This window comes from Coregonus lavaretus, assembly GCF_964263955.1.
Source record: "Coregonus lavaretus genome assembly, chromosome: 36".
NCBI classification, from domain to species: Eukaryota; Metazoa; Chordata; class Actinopteri; order Salmoniformes; family Salmonidae; genus Coregonus; species Coregonus lavaretus.
This window is the reverse complement of record NC_140023.1, coordinates 13,641,719-13,661,842: the sequence shown is the minus strand read 5'-3', so window position 1 is coordinate 13,661,842 and position 20,124 is coordinate 13,641,719. Positions and strand designations below refer to the sequence as shown.

The 20,124-nt window shown below is 45.0% G+C and overlaps 1 protein-coding gene across 3 annotated transcripts in view; it reads left to right on the top strand.

Annotated features, from left to right (window-relative positions):
* Positions 1 to 1,334: 1,334 nt before the first annotated feature.
* vrk2 (VRK serine/threonine kinase 2) overlaps positions 1,335 to 20,124 on the top strand; it is a gene marked incomplete at its 3' end in the record, with an annotated part of 26,204 nt that continues 7,414 nt past the window's right edge. For all 3 annotated transcript variants that reach the window (XM_084153395.1, XM_084153394.1, XM_084153393.1), the window contains exons 1-11: positions 1,335 to 1,415; positions 1,833 to 1,984; positions 2,304 to 2,359; positions 2,688 to 2,757; positions 4,080 to 4,167; positions 4,340 to 4,448; positions 4,729 to 4,821; positions 5,006 to 5,138; positions 9,142 to 9,262; positions 17,955 to 18,013; positions 18,567 to 18,766. In XM_084153395.1, the coding sequence (XP_084009521.1) occupies positions 1,855 to 1,984; positions 2,304 to 2,359; positions 2,688 to 2,757; positions 4,080 to 4,167; positions 4,340 to 4,448; positions 4,729 to 4,821; positions 5,006 to 5,138; positions 9,142 to 9,262; positions 17,955 to 18,013; positions 18,567 to 18,766 (1,059 nt within the window). In that variant the 5' untranslated portion in view covers positions 1,335 to 1,415; positions 1,833 to 1,854. The remainder of the gene's footprint in view (positions 1,416 to 1,832; positions 1,985 to 2,303; positions 2,360 to 2,687; positions 2,758 to 4,079; positions 4,168 to 4,339; positions 4,449 to 4,728; positions 4,822 to 5,005; positions 5,139 to 9,141; positions 9,263 to 17,954; positions 18,014 to 18,566; positions 18,767 to 20,124) is intronic.

Sequence of the window (20,124 nt, the reverse complement as noted above, 5' to 3'; positions counted from 1 at the left end):
GAGACTCTGACATGAAAGCATGTATCGTTCTTACTCTTCTCAACGAGCAGCGGGTGCTGCCCCAGGCCCCACCCGGGCCCCACCCCCGTCCCAAAGCACTCACAGGCGGCCCAGTCCTCACGCAGCAGTCCCTCCCAGCTGCAGTCAGAGCAGGAGATGTTCACCCCTCCGCGTCCAGACTGCAAATGAATCGCGCATGCGGGAAGCCGCCGCTGGCTGATCCCACCCTGGCTTACATTCAGGGCAGGATGTAAATGTAGGGTGTTTTTTACTCACTTTTTGTCTCTCCCACGACATTATTCCTCTCTCCTACAGTGTCCATCACAATTACATGCACATGGCCAATTATGCAAATTAGGTGATGACGTCATTTAGCGACTTCTAGCGACTTTTAGACAGCCAATAGCTACTTTCCTTACTGAGGAGTTGGCAACAGTGGTCGGACGGGGCCACAGTGTCCCCCGACCCACCCCTGTCTCAGTCTCCAGTATCTATGCTGCAATAGTCTATGTGCCGGGGGGGCTAGGGTCAGTCTGTTATATCCAGTTTCAACTGTTCTGCCTGCGGCACGGAACCCTGACCTGTTCACCGGACGTGCTACCTGCTGTTTTCGACTCTTTCTCTCTACCGCACCTACTGTCTCGACCTCTGAATGCTCCGCTATGAAAAGCCAACTGACATTTACTCCTGAGGTACAGACCTGTTGCACCCTCTACAACCACTGTGATTATTATTTGACCCTGCTGGTCATCTATGAACGTTTGAACATCTTGAAGAACAATCTGGCCTTAAATGGCCATGTACTCTTATAATCTCCACCCGACAAAGCCAGAAGAGGACTGGGCACCTGCCTTTCTAGGGAGTTTTTCCTAGCCACCATGCTTCTACATCTGCATTGCTTGCTGTTTGTGGTTTTAGGCTGGGTTTCTGTATAGGACTTTGTGACATCTGCTAATGTATAAATGGCTTTATAAATAATTACATAAATTAGAATTTATTGGCACATTGAACCATATCGCAACCTGTAGTTTAAAAACTCAGTGGATAGTGCTAAAACGTTGACGTCATATCTGAATTCTGCCATCTTTATGCACGTTTGTCATTGGGCTGCCTGTCTAACACAGCATAAGTGTCTTACAAATATATCAATCAAATTGATACGATTCTCTGGACTAATCTAAATGACATAGCGTTTCTGTTCTACGTAGTTTTACCAGAACGTTCTGTAACATTGCACCCTACTGAACGCACCTCAGGTCAGAGGTTTTAAAATGACTGACAGCACTGTGAACCTGTATGGCACATGCCCTGTCAACGTTCCGCCTCTAGTTAGCAGTCATTGGCGGTTGAATATCCAGCGCCATCGCTTCCTAGGTCTCTGATACATTTCACGGAAAATCTGTTTAACTCTAATGGTAATGTATCGCTAGATGTTTCATTTTTGTAGTAGTTATCTAGCTAGGTATCTTGCTAAGAACAAATTGACACTGAACTGTGCAATGCCACCGAGCCAAATGAATCGAATATATTGTTTTGCTAGCTAACTAGCTCTTTGTAGGGAGAGCTAGCTAGTTTATTCGATATAGTCCGTTTGTTTGCAGTAGCTATAGGTAGCTAGCTAGCTAGCTAATCTGCTGGCCAGTTTCCAGATTTAACTGACTTTCAGTTTTGTTTCTGGATTTATTACGGGTCTATATACCCGCTCTCTACTTTGCAAGCTAACTAGGTGGCTATAGTTGCATTTGTTGACCACATGTCAATAGTCTGTCTGTAAATTACCATAAATGACTATTGCCAGCCAACTAACTTGATTCTCTGTAACCCCCAAATAGGTTCCTATTGCTAGCTAGCCCCATGGCCCCTCCAAGGAAACGAGCATTGCCTGCACCCCTACCAGACAGTTTGATACTGACTGACACCGAGAAGAAGCAATGGAGACTGGGCAGAATGATTGGTCAAGGAGGCTTTGGATTGATCTACCTAGGTAAGTAACCAGACTAGTATGTCAATCCATCAAGGTATCACTGATTCTCAAATAAACTTTGCCACACACACATATCCCTCTGAGTGACAAGAGTGGTGAGGCAAATTTTATTTTACCAGGAATCACTGATTTGTGTTTTTGGTGCAAACGCATTACCAACCGAGCATAAACACTGGAGTACATCTGATTGATGCCAAATTACTGTCATGTTTATCATGGTTTATTTATCTCTGTGTCCCTCAGTTTTCTTTTCTCTCTCCTCCCTCTTTTTTTCCATCTCCTACCTTTCTCTCTCACTCGCCCTTCTTCCTCCCTTCAGCTTCGCAGGACGTGGCCAAGCCTGTTGGGGAGGACTCTCATTTTGTGATTAAAGTGGTGAGTACAGGAATGGCTGTGTTGTGAGTCAGGGCATTTCCATCACTGTATACGCATTGCCATTTGTTCAGAGATAAACTCAAGAGGTGATTGACAGTTTGACTTAACCACAATAATTTACTGTAAAGCTCTCTTGCTCTTTGACTTTGTCTTTCTCTCTTGCTTGCTCTCTGCTTACTGGATTTGATTGGATATGGGGAGGTATAATAAGGAACTGCTGGGTTAATACACTTATAAATAAACCTATAATTTTACGGCAGTCACATGCAATAGTTCTCAGCATTTCTATTTCCTCTTATTTGACCCTCTTATTTAATTGTGTCTGCAGGAGTACTATGAGAATGGGCCTCTGTTTTCTGAGCTCAAGTTCTATCAGAGGGCAGCTAAACCTGAGAACAGTGAGTATCAACAAATTCAATCAGTCAACATCATGATGCAGCAGAAATATGGCCAAGAGTTCATAGCCTATATCCCACATAGGCTACATACTGTATGGTTACAACCAAACCTATTTTAGGCTACGTCTTAAATGAGTGGCCAGGCCCAGTGCAGCAGGAGTGTACTTGGCTGATGAAGTGCCCATAGACATGAAGACTGCTGCCTGGTGTAATTAATAAGCCAAAGCAAACATGCACCTCAGTGGCAGTTAGCCCCTTCCCTGCTTGTTTGAGCTCTAATTCATAGAGAGGGACCCAATCACACATAATGATGCCTGCTCCTCTGCTGGGCCCCTGACCACCTGCCAGTCTGGTTGAGAGCCAGCCACCACTCCAAGACAGGCCTCCTGTTCACTGTGTGCGTTTCTGTGTCTGTGATTTAGAAGTGCACGATTGTGTCTGGCTTAGACGTATCCACCTTATTTCCTCTGTCTTTAAGTGGTCATATGTGTTTTTGTGAACAGTTCAGACCGAGTCAACCTGAATCCACAGTAATTAAAACCACATCATGTCCTAATTTGTTGCACCACTTTTAAGACCAAAGGCTCAGGTCCTCTAGGATTGTATCTTGGGCACTTGGCCATATTTGCTCATCACCAGTTGTGCACCTGCTACTTTTCAGATGGAATACAACAAAATAGCATAAGGGTAAATAATGAGAGCAACAAGTAATTCATAAAGCAATAACGCAAATGAGCAAATGTCTGTTTTTGCACTCTTTTTTTGGTCACATTCACATATGTAGCATATGTTATTGCGGGTGACGGGTGTAGCGAAATGCTTGTGTTCCTAGCACCAACAGTGCAGTAGTGTCTAACAATTCACAGCAATACACATATCTAAAAGTAAAATAATGTAATTAAGAAATATATAAATATTAGGACGAGCAATTTCGGAGTGGCATTGACTAAATACAGTAGAAAAGAATACAGTATATACATATGAGATAAGTAAAGGAAGTATGTAAACATTATTAAAGTGGCCAGTGATTCTATGTCTATAGGGCAACAGCCTCTTAAGGTGCAGTGTTGGGGTACTCGGCTAGTGATGGCTATTTAACAGTCTGATGGCATTGAGATAGAAGCTGTTTTTCAGTCTCTCGGTCCCAGCTTTGATGCACCTGTACTGACCTCTCCTTCTGGATGATAGCGGGGCGAACAGGCCATGGCTCGGGTGGTTGATGGCCTTGATAATCTTTTTGGCCTTCCTGTGACATTGGGTGCTGTAAATATAGTATGTAAGATACCATTTTTGGCCCTTGTAATTCTGTCCTGTTGTTTCAGTGCAGAGCTGGAAGAGGAGCAATAAGCTGGATTTTCTGGGGATCCCTGCATACTGGGGATCAGGACTGGCAGAATACAACGGAACCAGGTACTACTGACATGAAATGGTGTAGTGATGGTCATGATGATGAAGAAGGCATCGATACTTAGTTAATAATCCCTCGCTTTGTGGTTGAGAAGTGTGTCAGAGATGATTTTACCCCTTATCCTTGACCTTTGCCCTGTACTCAATTAAGAACAAATTCTTATTTACAATTCAGGTACAGGTTCATGGTTATGGACCGCCTGGGCAGTGATCTGCAGAAGGTGTGTGAGAGAAACGGTGGCAGGCTGAAGAAACACACAGTGCTACAGCTAGGACGTGTCCTGGTGAGTCTCTCCCTCTGTTCAAATCAACATTTATTTGTCACATGTGCCGAATACAACAGGTGTAGACCTTACCGTGAAATGCTTACTTATAAGACCTTAACCAACAATGCAGTTTTAAGAAAATAGAGTTAAGAAAATATTTACTAAATAAACTAAAGTAAATCATATATAAAAAGTAACACAATAAAATAACTGTTATCCTCTTCATCATCCGTGGCTGCATATCCCAAGATAGAATGTAAAGATTTCACCTACTCTTTGTCTCCTGGTCCTCCTACAGCTGGATGTGCTTGAGTATATCCATGACAACGAGTATGTCCATGCAGACATAAAGGCTGCCAACCTGATGCTTGGTCACACAGACCCTGACAAGGTTAGCGCTAGCACTGTCTCAGAACAGTAGGCATGTGTATTCAGGGCATTTCTTGTACGGTGTATAAAACATACGTAGAAGACCGTTACTAACTGTATTAACATTGAGCAATGTGTATGTTGCTTTTACTTGTATGTGGGCTGACTTCTCTACACATACTGTCTGTTTATTTCCTGTATTGCAGGTGTACCTGGCTGACTACGGCCTGTCCTACAGGTACAGCCCAGACGGAGTACACAAAGAGTACAAAGAGAACCCAAAGAAGGGACACAATGGAACTGTAGAGTACACCAGCATAGATGCCCACAATGGAGTCGGTAAAGTGGGATTTCATTGATATGAACACTCATAGTTTCAGGTGCCAAAAAACAACAATTGTGTAGTGAAAGGGCAAGGTTTCTGGGTAAACATATAAGAATTGGTGGACAATAGAGCTCACTTGTATTGACTGTATGTCCAATGATCTCGCATGGATGTATCTTGCTGTGTATACTTACTGCGTTACAGTATCTTTCAGTTGGCAGTGTACTTGTTTATCAATGCATAATGCATAAAGTTAACCACCGTTCGTTCCTTGCTATAAAACCTCCCTCAGTAGATATCGGGAACACATTAGCTGGCAAATTGCGTACATGGTCCTTTTTTATTGGACATTGATTCTCCCGGCCCCGTATTCCCCGACACAGACTCCATAAAAAAATCCCCTAATTAGCTAAAGTCATAACCTGCATCGTGTATTCATCCCCCATTAATTAAAGCTTTGATGTTTGGTTAGAGAGGGACTGGCCACTGATAACCTCTGTTTGCTAAGGGCAGAGGACGGTGTCAGGGTTCGATATGCTGAACGAGTGTGGCTAAGACTCCCTAATCGCCATGCAACTGTTTCTATCGATGCTGTCCATATGAACGAAAACAGACAAGATGCTCAGTCAGCGATATTGATAAAGGGAAACGCGTTTAATGTTTTATAGCGCGAAGAGGGTGGTGTGGTAACAATGCTGAACTTGTGGTTTTTTGTTCGGTTCTCTGAATCAAGAGGTGTATGTTGGGCCCGATGTATTGTAATTCACAGTTGCATACAAGCTAAAATGTGGCAGGTGGAACATGCTTCAACATGTTCTGAGTCGTTGCTCTATGGCTGTGTATTTAATTTAACAAGAGGTTCGGATAGGAATGCCATTTAAATCACAGGACTGGTTTAAACACAGGTCTGCTCTTTTACAGACCTACATAGAAGTACACACACACTCTCATCTAGTGCAATTTGTTATCATGTCACATATACTGTATCATTCCAAGCCTTTGGTCTTCGCTTAACAGTAGAAGCATTTTCGGATGGACATCATGAAAATGATCGGAGAGGTTGAGAGTAGAAGGAGTTCAGGAGCAAAAAAAAAAAAAAAAAAAAAAAACAGAAGCTTCTATAGCCCAGGGGTCATGAATATTCTACAAACCAAAGTAGGTATAAGATGAAGATGTACACTCACTGGCCAGTTTATTACATGCACCCATCTAGTACCGGGTTGGACCCCCTTTGCCTCCAGAACAGCCTGAATTCTTCAGGGAATTCTACAAGGTGTCGGATACGTTCCACAGGGATGTTGATCCATGCTGACACGATGGCATCATGCAGTTGCTGCAGATTGGATGACGGTACATTCATGCTGCTAACAGCCTGTTCCATCTCATCCCAAAGATGCTCTATTGGGTTGAGGTCTGGAGACTGTGCAGGCCATTCAAGTAAACTGAACTCGCTGTCATGTTCCAGGCAACGTTTTTCCACTCCTCAATTGTCCGGTGTTGGTGATTGTGTGCCAACTGGAGCTGCTTCTTCTTGTTTTTAGCTGATTGGAGTGGAATCCAGTGTGGTCGTCTGCTGCAATAGCCCATCCGTGACAAGGACCGATGAGTTGTGCGTTCTGAGATGCCATTCTGCACATCACTGTTGTACTGCGCCGTTATTTGTCTGTTTGTGGCCCACCTGTTAACTTGCACGATTCTTGCCATTCTCCTTCGACCGCTCTCATCAACGAGCTGTTTTCGCCCACAGGACTGCCGATGACTGGATGTTTGTTTGTCGCACCATTCTTGGTAAACCCTAGACACTGTTGTGCGTGAAAAGCCCAGGAGGGCGGCCGTTTCTGAGATACTTGATTCGGCGCACCTGGCACCGAAGATCATACCACGCTCAAAGGCGCTTGGGTCACTAGTTTCGCCCATTCTAACGTTCAATCGAACAGTAACTTAATGCCTGTCTGCATGCTTTATATAGCAAGCCATGGCCATGTGACTCACTGTCTGTAGGAGCGATCTATTTTTGTGAACGGGGTGGTGTACCTAATAAACTGTCCGGTGAGTATGCGCTTATGCACTGACCTTCTAACCACTGATAATCATCAGTCCTTTGATATAACTTCCGTTGGGCCTACAGTACTCTACTATTGAAAAGAGTCAATCAAGAGTACAATCAGGTAAAGTTTCTGTTTTTGTCTACAGTTTATAAACAAACCAGAAATTATATTCTAGGTGGCTAAATTTTATATGATGGCTGGTCTTACTTGACCTCTACGGTGTAAGGCAGTTTGAGTTTCTTTGGTTCAAATAGCAATAGAGATGCATGCAGATTTTGACGAGCAACAAGACTACTTTTTGCTCAAGATCCCGCCCTCCATCTCACCTCTCATCACCCTGGCTGGGTAGATGTTGACAGGTTGCCATGATGAGGGTGGAGATAGAACAGAGTGATGCATCACTTAACTCTGAGCTAATTATCACCTATTGGAGATGGATGCTTCGGAACACGGAGATTCCGAAGGAGAGGTTTAAGAGTGAAAATCTGAATAACAATAGTAGATAACTACCCACAACATCGTCACCTAACTCCTCTGTGACAAGCCTGGAGTGTGTGGGGGGCTCTGAGATTGACCTTCTGAAGTAAGTGTGTGTGTGTGCGCATATGCATGAATGCTTTTGTCTGTGTATCTAGTGTGTGTTTGCGCATGTGAGAGAGCTGTGTGTGTCCTGCCCTCTCATTAGGGAAAGATGCATAAATACACAACCAAACAGCAAAGGATAAGCTATTGTGAACAGGGACAATATGGTCAAAGCACGCCACTGGTGCTTAACGTAGTTGTTGATCTTTTTAATTGTTAATCTATTCTGTGGCTGTGGAAGTTGGCGCAGTTTGAGTGCTGGTGTTACTTGTGTTTTTCATCTTTATTCCCTCTTATCTGCCTCTCAGTATCAATAAGGCTTTATATAATTGTTTACAACAATGGCTTACTTAGAAGTGGCAGCAATACATTTACTGTAACGCTGACCTATACACTTTAAGTACTTTACAACTTCCACCCTTGAGAGAATTGATTCAGTAAATTATTTAAACAAACGGCTTAATCACAAAAATGTTGAAGGCAACAACAGAGGCAGCAGCAGTGGCAACCAACCAACAACATCTAACTACAACTTACCAACCAACAACAACCACAATCAACCAACCTCTATCGTCCGTCTCAAGGCTAGCCAGTAGTGCTGTCCTGCTGGGTTCCGCTGCCTGACGGCCACTGTGGCAGCAGCCTGTTTAATTGGGAACACTGTCTGGGATCAATGCTAGCCATGGCTCTTGCTTGAGATTTCTCACTCTGACGAAGCCAGTCGATGGGTAATTTCTCCGGAGACGCACGGCCGTTACAGTATTGAGCTGCTAAAACTCCTCGGGCTCGACCCCTCACATGGACTCAATCCAGACGTATTGATGAACTCACCACAGTTTTTCATAAAGACACTGGCTCAGTGCAGGGTTTGTTCACTTCCTTGTATTAAAACTAGATGGAAGGCATTGTTTACAACGATGCAAGTCTACAGGTTAATGTCTAGTCTAGCCATCATCAGTATTTAGTATTTAGGTATCTCCCCAGTGTACAGCACCCTGTCGACTTCTGTAACATGTGGTATTGATTTGGGTGTAGACATCTCTGTGTGTGTGTTTTACTGCCTGAGAGAGGGAGTGTTTGAGAGCGCGATCGAGTGTATAAGTGTGTGTGTTTAGGCCGTGCAGCGGGCGTCTGAATCATGACAGAGGCCACAAGGATCCAGTTTCCTGGAACAGGAAAGCCCTGTCTGTCTGCAGAGGATGGGAAAAGTTGAAAGACTAACACCAGCTGAGAAAACAAAACAGGCCTACACTCCCTCCATAATCGTCATCCTCTTTACTCTCTCTCTGCATACTGTTTTATATCTGAACACAGCCCCTCAATCGAAGCTGTTTTTATCCTGCCAGACCAGGTTCTGATCTTCTACTCTCTCTCCCTCTCTCTGTAGCGCCATCTAGACGTGGAGACCTGGAGGTGTTGGGCTTCTGTCTGCTCCACTGGTTGTGTGGGGCGCTGCCCTGGGACTCTGTGCTCAAGAACCCCATACAGGTCCAAGAGGCCAAGACCAGGTCAAGACCACCCTCCTCTCTCTGGGTCCCTCTCCATCTTCCTATTAATCCTTATTAGTCTACTGTGTCAATTTAAGTATCGTTAAAAAATCCCCATCAAAATCTGTCCGTTTAAGCTAGAGATGTTTTTTTTGCATGGGCCGCGTCTCAATCCACCATGTCGGCCTTGCGCATCTGCGGTGGAAGGTGGCTGAGCTACAGCGGTGTTTGTCAGACTGAGGCATCCCAAAAAATCAGTCTTCTCACTAAAACACCTGAACTGTTTGGGCTACAAACTATGGAAATGGGAGATTCTCACGAACACAATGGTGCTCTCTGTTTTGCTCTACGACACCCACAAATATCACGTGACTTGTCTGAAGGTAACCCGGCACCGGTTAATGAATGGACGTATGGAGGTAGTTTTGTGCCAACAAAAAAAGGGGTTAAAAATGTGTCCAAAACTTTTCCTGAGCTTTCTTATACACTATACATACATACAGTGAGGGGAAAAATATATTTGATCCCCTGCTGATTTTGTACGTTTGTCCACTGACAAAGAAATGATAAGTCTATAATTTTAATGGTAGGTTTATTTGAACAGTGAGAGACAGAGTAACAACAACAAAGTCCAGAAAAATGCATGTCAAAAATGTTATAAATTGATTTGCATTTTAATGAGGAAAATAAGTATTTGACCCCCTCTCAATAAGAAAGATTTCTGGCTCCCAGGTGTGTTTTATACAGGTAACGAGCTGAGATTAGGAGCACACTCTTAAAGGGAGTGCTCCTAATCTCATCTTGTTACCTGTATAAAAGACACCTGTCCACAGAAGCAATCAATCAATCAGATTCCAAACTCTCCACCATGGCCAAGACCAAAGAGCTCTCCAAGGATGTCAGGGACAAGATTGTGGACCTACACAAGGCTGGAATGGGCTACAAGAACATCGCCAAGCAGCTTGGTGAGAAGGTGACAACAGTTGGTGCGATTATTCGCAAATGGAAGAAACACAAAATAACTGTCAATCTCCCTCGGCCTGGGGCTCCATGCAAGATCTCACCTCGTGGAGTTGCAATGATCATGAGAATGGTGAGGAATCTGCTCAGAACTACACGGTAGGATCATGTCAATGATCTCAAGGCAGCTGGGACCATAGTCACCAAGAAAACAATTGGTAACACACTACGCCGTTAAGGACTGAAATACTACAGCGCCCGCAAGGTCCCCCTGCTCAAGAAAGCACATATACAGGCCCGTCTGAAGTTTGCCAATGAACATCTGAATGATTCAGAGGAGAACTGGGTGAAAGTGTTGTGGTCAGATGAGACCAAAATGGAGCTCTTTGGCATCAACTCAACTCGCCGTGTTTGGAGGAGGAGGAATGCTGCCTATGACCCCAAGAACACCATCCCCACCGTCAAACATGGAGGTGGAAACATTATGCTTTGGGGGTGTTTTTCTGCTAAGGGGACAGGACAACTTCAACGCATCAAAGGGACGATGGACGGGGCCATGTACCGTCAAATCTTGGGTGAGAACCTCCTTCCCTCAGCCAGGGCATTGAAAAAGGGTCGTGGATGGGTGTTCCAGCATGACAATGACCCAAAACACACGGCCAAGGCAACAAAGGAATGGCTCAAGAAGAAGCACATTAAGATCCTGGAGTGGCCTAGCCAGTCTCCAGACCTTAATCCCATAGAAAATCTGTGGAGGGAGCTGAAGGTTCGAGTTGCCAAACGTCAGCCTCAACTTTAATGACTTGGAGAAGATCTGCAAAGAGGAGTGGGACAAAATCCCTCCTGAGATGTGTGCAAACCTGTTGGCCAACTACATTTACATTTACGTCATTTCGCAGACGCTCTTATCCAGAGCGACTTACAAGTTGGTGCATTCACCCTATAGCCAGTGGGATAACCACTTTACACTTTACCACTTTTTTTTTTTAGGGGGGGGGGGGGGGGGGGGTAGAAGGATTACTTTATCCTATCCCAGGTATTCCTTAAAGAGGTGGGGTTTCAAATGTCTCCGGAAGGTGGTGAGTGACTCCGCTGTCCTGGCGTCTTGAGGGAGCTTGTTCCACCATTGGGGTGCCAGAGCAGCGAACAGTTTTGACTGGGCTGAGCGGGAAATTACAAGAAATGTCTGACCTCTGATTGCCAACAAAGGTTTTGCCACCAAGTACTAAGTCATGTTTTGCAGAGGGGTCAAATACTTATTTCCCTCATTTAAAATGCATATCAATTCATAAAATTTTTGACATGCGTTTTTCTGGATTTTTTTGTTGTGATTCTGTCTCTTACTGTTCAAATAAACCTACCATTAAAATTATAGACTGATCATGTCTTTGTCAGTGGGCAAACGTACAAAATCAGCGGGGGATCAAATACTTTTTTCCCCTCATACAGTTGAAGTCGGAAGTTTACATACTTAGGTTGGTGTCATTAAAACTCGTTTTTCAACGACTCCACACATTTCTTGTTAACAAACTATAGTTTTGGCAAGTCGGTTAGGACATCTACTTTGTGCATGACACAAGTAATTTTTCCAACAATTGTTTACAGACAGATTATTTCACTTATAATTAACTGTATCACAATTCCAGTGGGTCAGAAGTTTACATACACTAAGTTGACTGTGCCTTTAAACAGCTTGGAAAATTCCAGAAAATAATGTCATGGCTTTAGAAGCTTCTGATAGGCTAATTGACATCATTTGAGTCAATTGGAGGTGTACCTGTGGATGTATTTCAAGGCCTACCTTCAAACTCAGTGCCTCTTTGCTTGACATCATGGGAAAATCAAAAGAAATCAGCCAAGACAGGAAAAAAATGGTAGACCTCCACAAGTCTGGTTCATCCTTGGGAGCAATTTCCAAATGCCTGAAGGTACCACGTTCATCTGTACAAACAATAGTACGCAAGTATAAACACCATGGGACCACGCAGCCGTCATACCGCTCAGGAAGGAAACGCGTTCTGTCTCCTAGAGAACGTACGTTGGTGCGAAAAGTGCAAATCAATCCCAGAACAACAGCAAAGGACCATGTGAAGATGCTGGAGGAAACAGGTACAAAAGTATCTATATCCACAGTAAAACAAGTCCTATATCGACAACCTGAAAGGCCGCTCAGCAAGGAAGAAGCCACTGCTCCAAAACCGCCATAAAAAAAGCCAGACTACGGTTTGCAACTGCACATGGGGACAAAGATTGTACTTTTTGGAGAAATGTCCTCTGGTCTGATGAAACAAAAATAGAACTGTTTGGCCATAATGACCATCGTTATGTTTGGAGGAAAAAGGGGGTTGCTTGCAAGTCGAAGAACACCATCCCAACCGTGAAGCACAGGGGTGGCAGCATCATGCTGTGGGTGTGCTTTGCTGCAGGAGGGACTGGTGCACTTCACAAAATAGATGGCATCATGAGGAAGGAAAATTATGTGGATATATTGAAGCAACATCTCAAGACATCAGTCAGGAAGTTAAAGCTTGGTCGCAAATGGGTCTTCCAAATGGACAATGACCCCAAGCATACTTCCAAAGTTGTGGCAAAATGGCTTAAGGACAACAAAGTCAAGGTATTGGAGTGGCCATCACAAAGCCCTGACCTCAATCCTATAGGACATTTTTGGGCAGAATTGAAAAAGCGTGTGCGAGCAAGGAGGCCTACAAACCTGACTCAGTTACACCAGCTCTGTCAGGAGGAATGGGCCAAAATTCACCCAACTTATTGTGGGAAGCTTGTGGAAGGCTACCCAAAACGTTTGACCCAAGTTAAACAATTTAAAGGCAATGTTACCAAATACTAATTGAGTGTATGTAAACTTCTGACCCACTGGGAATGTGATGAAAGAAATAAAAACAGAAATAAATCATTCTCTCTACTATTATTCTGACATTTCACATTCTTAAAATAAAGTGGTGATCCTAACTGACCTAAGACAGGGAATTTTTACTAGGATAAAATGTCAGGAGTTGTGAAAAACTGAGTTTTTAAATGTATTTGGCTAAGGTGAATGTGAACTTCCAACTGTAATACACTGCTCAAAAAAATAAAGGGAACACTTAAACAACACAATGTAACTCCAAGTCAATCACACTTCTGTGAAATCAAACTGTCCACTTAGGAAGCAACACTGACAAATTTTACATGCTGTTGTGCAAATGGAATAGACAACAGGTGGAAATTATAGGCAATTAGCAAGACACCCCCAATAAAGAAGTGGTTCTGCAGGTGGTGACCACAGACCACTTCTCAGTTCTATGCTTACTGGCTGATGTTTTGGTCACTTTTGAATGCTGGCGGTGCTTTCACTCTTGTGGTAGCATGAGACGGAGTCTACAACCCACACAAGTGGCTCAGGTAGTGCAGCTCATCCAGGATGGCACATCAATGCGAGCTGTGGCAAGAAGGTTTGCTGTGTCTGTCAGCGTAGTGTCCAGAGCATGGAGGCGCTACCAGGAGACAGGCCAGTACATCAGGAGACGTGGAGGAGGCCGTAGGAGGGCAACAACCCAGCAGCAGGACCGCTACCTCCGCCTTTGTGCAAGGAGGAGCAGGAGGAGCACTGCCAGAGCACTGCAAAATGACCTCCAGCAGGCCACAAATGTGCATGTGTCTGCTCAAACGGTCAGAAACAGACTCCATGAGGGTGGTATGAGGGCCCGACGTCCACAGGTGGGGGTTGTGCTTACAGCCCAACACCGTGCAGGACGTTTGGCATTTGCCAGAGAACACCAAGATTGGCAAATTCGCCACTGGCGCCCTGTGCTCTTCACAGATGAAAGCAGGTTCACACTGAGCACATGTGACAGACGTGACAGAGTCTGGAGATGCCGTGGAGAATGTTCTGCTGCCTGCAACATCCTCCAGCATGACCGGTTTGGCGGTGGGTCAGTCATGGTCTGGGGTGGCATTTCTTTAGGGGGCCACACAGCCCTCCATGTGCTCGCCAGAGGTAGCCTGACTGCCATTAGGTACCGAGATGAGATCCTCAGACCCCTTGTGAGACCATATGCTGGTGCGGTTGGCCCTGGGTTCCTCCTAATGCAAGACAATGCTAGACCTCATGTGGCTGGAGTGTCAGCAGTTCCTGCAAGAGGAAGGCATTGATGCTATGGACTGGCCCGCCCTTTCCCCAGACCTGAATCCAATTGAGCACATCATGTCTCGCTCCATCCACCAACGCCATGTTGCACCACAGACTGTCCAGGAGTTGGCGGATGCTTTAGTCCAGGTCTGGGAGGAGATCCCTCAGGAGACCATCCGCCACCTCATCAGGAGCATGCCCAGGCGTTGTAGGGAGGTCATACAGGCACGTGGAGGCCACACACACTACTGAGCCTCATTTTAACTTGTTGTAAGGACATTACATCAAAGTTGGATCAGCCTGTAGTGTGGTTTTCCACTTTAATTTTGAGGGTGACTCCAAATCCAGACCTCCATGGGTTGATACATTTGATTTCCATTGATAATTTTTTGTGTGATTTTGTTGTCAGCACATTCAACTATGTAAAAAAACAGTATTTAATAAGATTATTTCATTCATTCAAATCTAGGATGTGTTGTTTAAGTGTTCCCTTAATTCTTTTGAGCAGTGTGTGTGTGTATATATCTATTTATATATACACACACACACTGGGGAGAACAAGTATTTGATACACTGCTGATTTTGCAGGTTTTCCTACTTACAAAGCATGTAGAGGTCTGTAATTTTTATCATAGGTACACTTCAACTGTGAGAGACGGAATCTAAAACAAAAATCCAGAAAATCACATTGTATGATTTTTAAGTAATTAATTTGCATTTTATCGCATGACATAAGTATTTGATACATCAGAAAAGCAGAACATAATATTTGGTACAGAAACCTTTGTTTGCAATTACAGAGATCATACGTTTCCTGTAGGTCTTGACCAGGTTTGCACACACTGCAGCAGGGATTTTGGCTCACTCCTCCATACAGACCTTCTCCAGATCCTTCAGGTTTCGGGGCTGTCGCTGGGCAATACGGACATTCAGCTCCCTCCAAAGATTTTCTATTGGGTTCATGTCTGGAGACTGGCTAGGCCACTCCAGGACCTTGATGCTTCTTACGGAGCCACTCCTTAGTTGCCCTGGCTGTGTGTTTCGGGTCGTTGTCATGCTGGAAGACCCAGCCACGACCCATCTTCAATGCTCTTACTGAGGGAAGGAGGTTGTTGGCCAAGATCTCGCGATACATGGCCTAATCCATCCTCCCCTCAATACGGTGCAGTCGTCCTGTCCCCTTTGCAGAAAAGCATCCCCAAAGAATGATGTTTCCACCTCCATGCTTCACGGTTGGGATGGTGTTCTTGGGGTTGTAAAAAAAAAAGCTATATTTTTGTCTCATCAGACCACATGACCTTCTCCCATTCCTCCTCTGGATCATCCAGATGGTCATTGGCAAACTTCAGACGGGCCTGGACATGCGCTGGCTTGAGCAGGGGGACCTTGCGCGCGCTGCAGGATTTTAATCCATGACGGCGTAGTGTGTTACTAATGGTTTTCTTTGAGACTGTGGTCCTAGCTCTCTTCAGGTCATTGACCAGGTCCTGCCGTGTAGTTCTGGGCTGATCCCTCACCTTCCTCATGATCATTGATGCCCCACGAGGTGAGATCTTGCATGGAGCCCCAGACCGACAGTGATTGACCGTCATCTTGAACTTCTTCCATTTTCTAATAATTGCGCCAACAGTTGTTGCCTTCTCACCAAGCTGCTTGCCTATTGTCCTGTAGCCCATCCCAGCCTTGTGCAGGTCTACAATTTTATCCCTGATGTCCTTACACAGCTCTCTGGTCTTGGCCATTGTGAAGAGGTTGGAGTCTGTTTGAGTGTGTGGACAGGTGTCTTTTATACAGGTAACGAGTTCAAACAGGTGCAGTTAATACAGATAATGAGTGGAGAACAGGAGGGCTTCTTAAAGAAAAACTAACAGGTCTGTGAGAGCCGGAATTCTTACTGGTTGGTAGGTGATCAAATACTTATGTCATGCAATAAAATGCAAATTAATTACTTAAAAATCATACAATGTGATTTTCTGGATTTTTGTTTTAGATTCTGTCTCTCACAGTTGAAGTGTACCTATGACTTTTGTTATTGACCAAATACTTATTTTCCACCATAATTTGCAAATAAATTCATAAAAAATCCTACAATGTGATTTTCTGGATTTTTTTCTCTCAATTTGTCTGTCATAGTTGACGTGTACCTATGATGAAAATTACAGGCCTCTCTCATCTTTTTAAATTGGAGAACTTGCACAATTGGTGGCTGACTAAATACTTTTTTTCCCCACTGTATATGTGTGTGTGTGTGTGTGTGTATGTATGTATGTATGTATGTATGTATGTATGTATGTATGTATGTATGTATGTATGTATATATATATATATATATATATATACACACACACACACACACACACACACACACACACACACACACACACACACACACACACACACACACACACAAAGTATGTGGAAAGGTCTATCAAAATCGAGCACACAGCCATGCAATCTCCATAGACCGTGACTTTCAATGTGGCACCGTCATAGGATGCCACCTTTCCAACAAGTCAGTTCGTGAAATTTCTGCCCTGCTAGAGCTGCCCTGGTCAACTGTAAGTGCTGTTCTTGTTGAAGTAGCAACGTCTAGGACCAACAACGGCTCAGCCGCGAAGTGGTAGGCCACACAAGCTCACAGAATGGGACTGCCGAGTGCTGAAGCGCATAGCGCGTGAAAATGTTCTGTCCTTGGTTGCAACACTCACTACAGAGTTCCAAACTGCCTCTGGAAGCAACGTCAGCAGAATAACTGTTTGTCGGGAGCTTCATGAAATGGGTTTCCATGGCCGAGCAGCCGCACACAAGCCTAAGATCACCATGCACAATGCCAAGTTCGCGCCATTGGGCTCTGGAGCAGTGGAAACGCGTTCTCTGGGGTGATGAATCACGCTTCATCGTCTGTCAGTCTGGTGGACGAATATTGGTTTGGCGGATGCCAGGAAAACGCTACCTGCCCAAATGCATAGTGCCAACTGTAAAGTTTGGTGGAGGAAGAATAATGGTCTGGGGCTGTTTTTCAGGGTTCGGGCTAGGCCCCTTAGTTCCAGTGAAGGGAAATCTTAACTCTACAGCATACAATAACATTCTAGACGATTCTGTGCTTCCAACTTTGTGGCAACAGTTTGGGGAAGGCCAGTTTCTGTTTCAGCATGACCATGCCCCCATGCACAAAGCGAGATCCAGACAGAAATGGTTTGTCGAGATCGATAACCTCAACCCCATCTAACACCTTTGGGATGAATTGGAATGCAGACTGCAAGCCAGGCCTCATCGCCCAACATCAGTGCCCGACCTCACCTAATGCTCTTGTGGCTGAATGGAAGCAAGACCCCGCAGCAATGTTCCAACATCTAGTGGAAAGCCTTCCCAGAAGAGTGGAGGCTGTTATAGCAGCAAAGGGGGGACCATCTCCATATTAATGCCCATGATTTTAGAATGAGATGTTCGACAAGCAGCTGTCCACATACTTTTGGTCATGTACTGTATCTCTTAGATATAGGACAGACACTTCAAAACCATATTCCTTATGTCTGTTTTGCCCCAAAGGCTTAGACGTTAAGTTAAACCCTTGTTTCTCTCTCCCCCTCTATTTCATGCCTGTTTCGCTGTCTCTCTTTCCAGACTCATAGCTAATCTACCTGGCTCGGTGCAGCAGCTGTCTGTGGGTGGAGCTTGCACAGGTGAGTGAGAGGGCCTCAGTACCAGTCAGTACTTGTCCAGAGTCAGAGTCCAGTAGTCAGACTCCAGAGTCACACCACTTTGTCCCAGGTGGGAATGAAACATCTTTTTTTTTTTTTACTCCTAAAAATATGTTCCCACAACTCCAGCATCCATCCCAGAGAGGTCTTTGAGACTCGGGTGTTGTTATCGCTGGTCCTGTAAAGAGAGGTCACGTCTCTGTGAGGTGAGGGCTATGTGATGTATGGTGGTGACTGACTGGGCTGATTCTCTGCACCTCCTCCAGAGGCAGGGCCCGGCTGGCCGCCACAGATAAGGCCCAGGACATGCATCAACCCTATTGGATATGAGTGTGATACACACTCATATACAATGTGTGTGGGTACACTCTAGGTAGCAGGACATGTTAGTTGCAGTAAGGGGTGAAGGTCTCTGTGTACTGAAACACGCAGATCACATGGGACATAGCCAGTGTTTATAAAACATCACAGATAAGTCTGAGGGGGACTATTGCTCATTCTCTCGCTCTTGTCCCTCTTCCCCTCCCTCTCTCAGATGAGTTGGCCTTTTTCCTGCTCAGTGTCAAAGCTCTGGAGTATAAGGAACGTCCAGACTACAAGAGGCTGAGAGAGCTGCTCTCTGAAGGGGCACCAAGACCGCGCGGAGGCCAGGAAAGGCTGGACCTGTCTGGGCCACGAGGAGCGGTGTCAGGGGGTTCCTCCACCAGAGGGTCTGATTGTCCAGCCACGGGCAAGGTGAGAGTACCTAAGAGATTACCTTTCCCAGAAAACATGGGGAGCCAAATAAAATCACCCCGCGGGCAGCCTATTGGGGACCACTAATGTAGACCTATTAATCAATCCGTCAGTCAATCACACACAAAAATATCTACTCCCAAATGTAGGCTAAGTAGGCTGCGTTTACACAGGCAGCCCCAAAAAATGAGATTTTGTCTGCCTGTCTAAACGTAGCCGTAGTCTATGGTCAATAGACAATACGGCATAGTTAACTAAAATATTGAAAAACAGCTTGCAAACATACACGAAGTGAAGTATTAGGACCTAACAGAGATGGATACATTACGTGACCAAAGGTATGTGGACACCTGCTTGTCGAACATCTCATTCTAAAATCATGGGCATTAATATGGAGTTGGTCCCCCCTTTGCTGCTATAACAGCATCCACTCTTCTGGGAAGGCTTTCCACTAGATGTTGGAACATTGCTGCGGGGACTTGCTTCCATTCAGCCACAAGAGCATTACTGAGGTCAGGCACTGATGTTGGGCGATTAGGCCTGACTCGCAGTCGGCATTCCAATTCATCCCAAAGGTGTTTGACGGGGTTGAAGTCAGGGCTCTGTGCAGGCCAGTCAAGTTCTTCCACACTGATCTCGACAAGCCATTTCTGTATGGACCTCGCTTTGTGCACAGGGGCATTGTCATGCTGAAACAGGAAAGGGCCTTCCCCAAACTGTTGCCACAAAGTTGGAAGCACAGAATTGTCTAGAATGTCATTGTATGCTGTAGCATTAAGATTTCCCTTCACTGGGACTAAGGGGCATAGCATGAACCATGAAAAACAGCCCCAGACCATTATTCCTCCTCCACCAAACTTTACAGTTGGCAGTATGCATTCGGGCAGGTAGCGTTCTCCTGGCATCTGCCAAACCCAGATTTGTCCGTCGGACTGCCAGATGGTGAAGCATGATTCATCACTCCAGAGAATGCATTTCCACTGCCCCAGAATCCAATGGCTGCGAGCTTTACACCACTATAGCCGTCGCTTGGCATTGCGCATGGTGATCTTAGGCTTGTGTGCGGATGATCGGCCATGGAAACCCATTTCGTGAAGCTCCCGATGAACAGGTCTTGTGCTGACATTGCTTCCACAGGCAGTTTGGAACTCGGTAGTGAGTGTTGCAACCGAGGACAGACTATTGTTACGCGATACGCACTTTAGCACTCGGCGGTCCCGTTCTGTGAGCTTGTGTGTCCTACCATTTCGCTGCTGAGCCGTTGTTGCTCCTAGATGTTTCCACTTTACAATAACAGTACTTACGGTTGACGGTAGCAGGGCTGAAATGACAAACTTACTTGTTGGAAAGGTGGCATC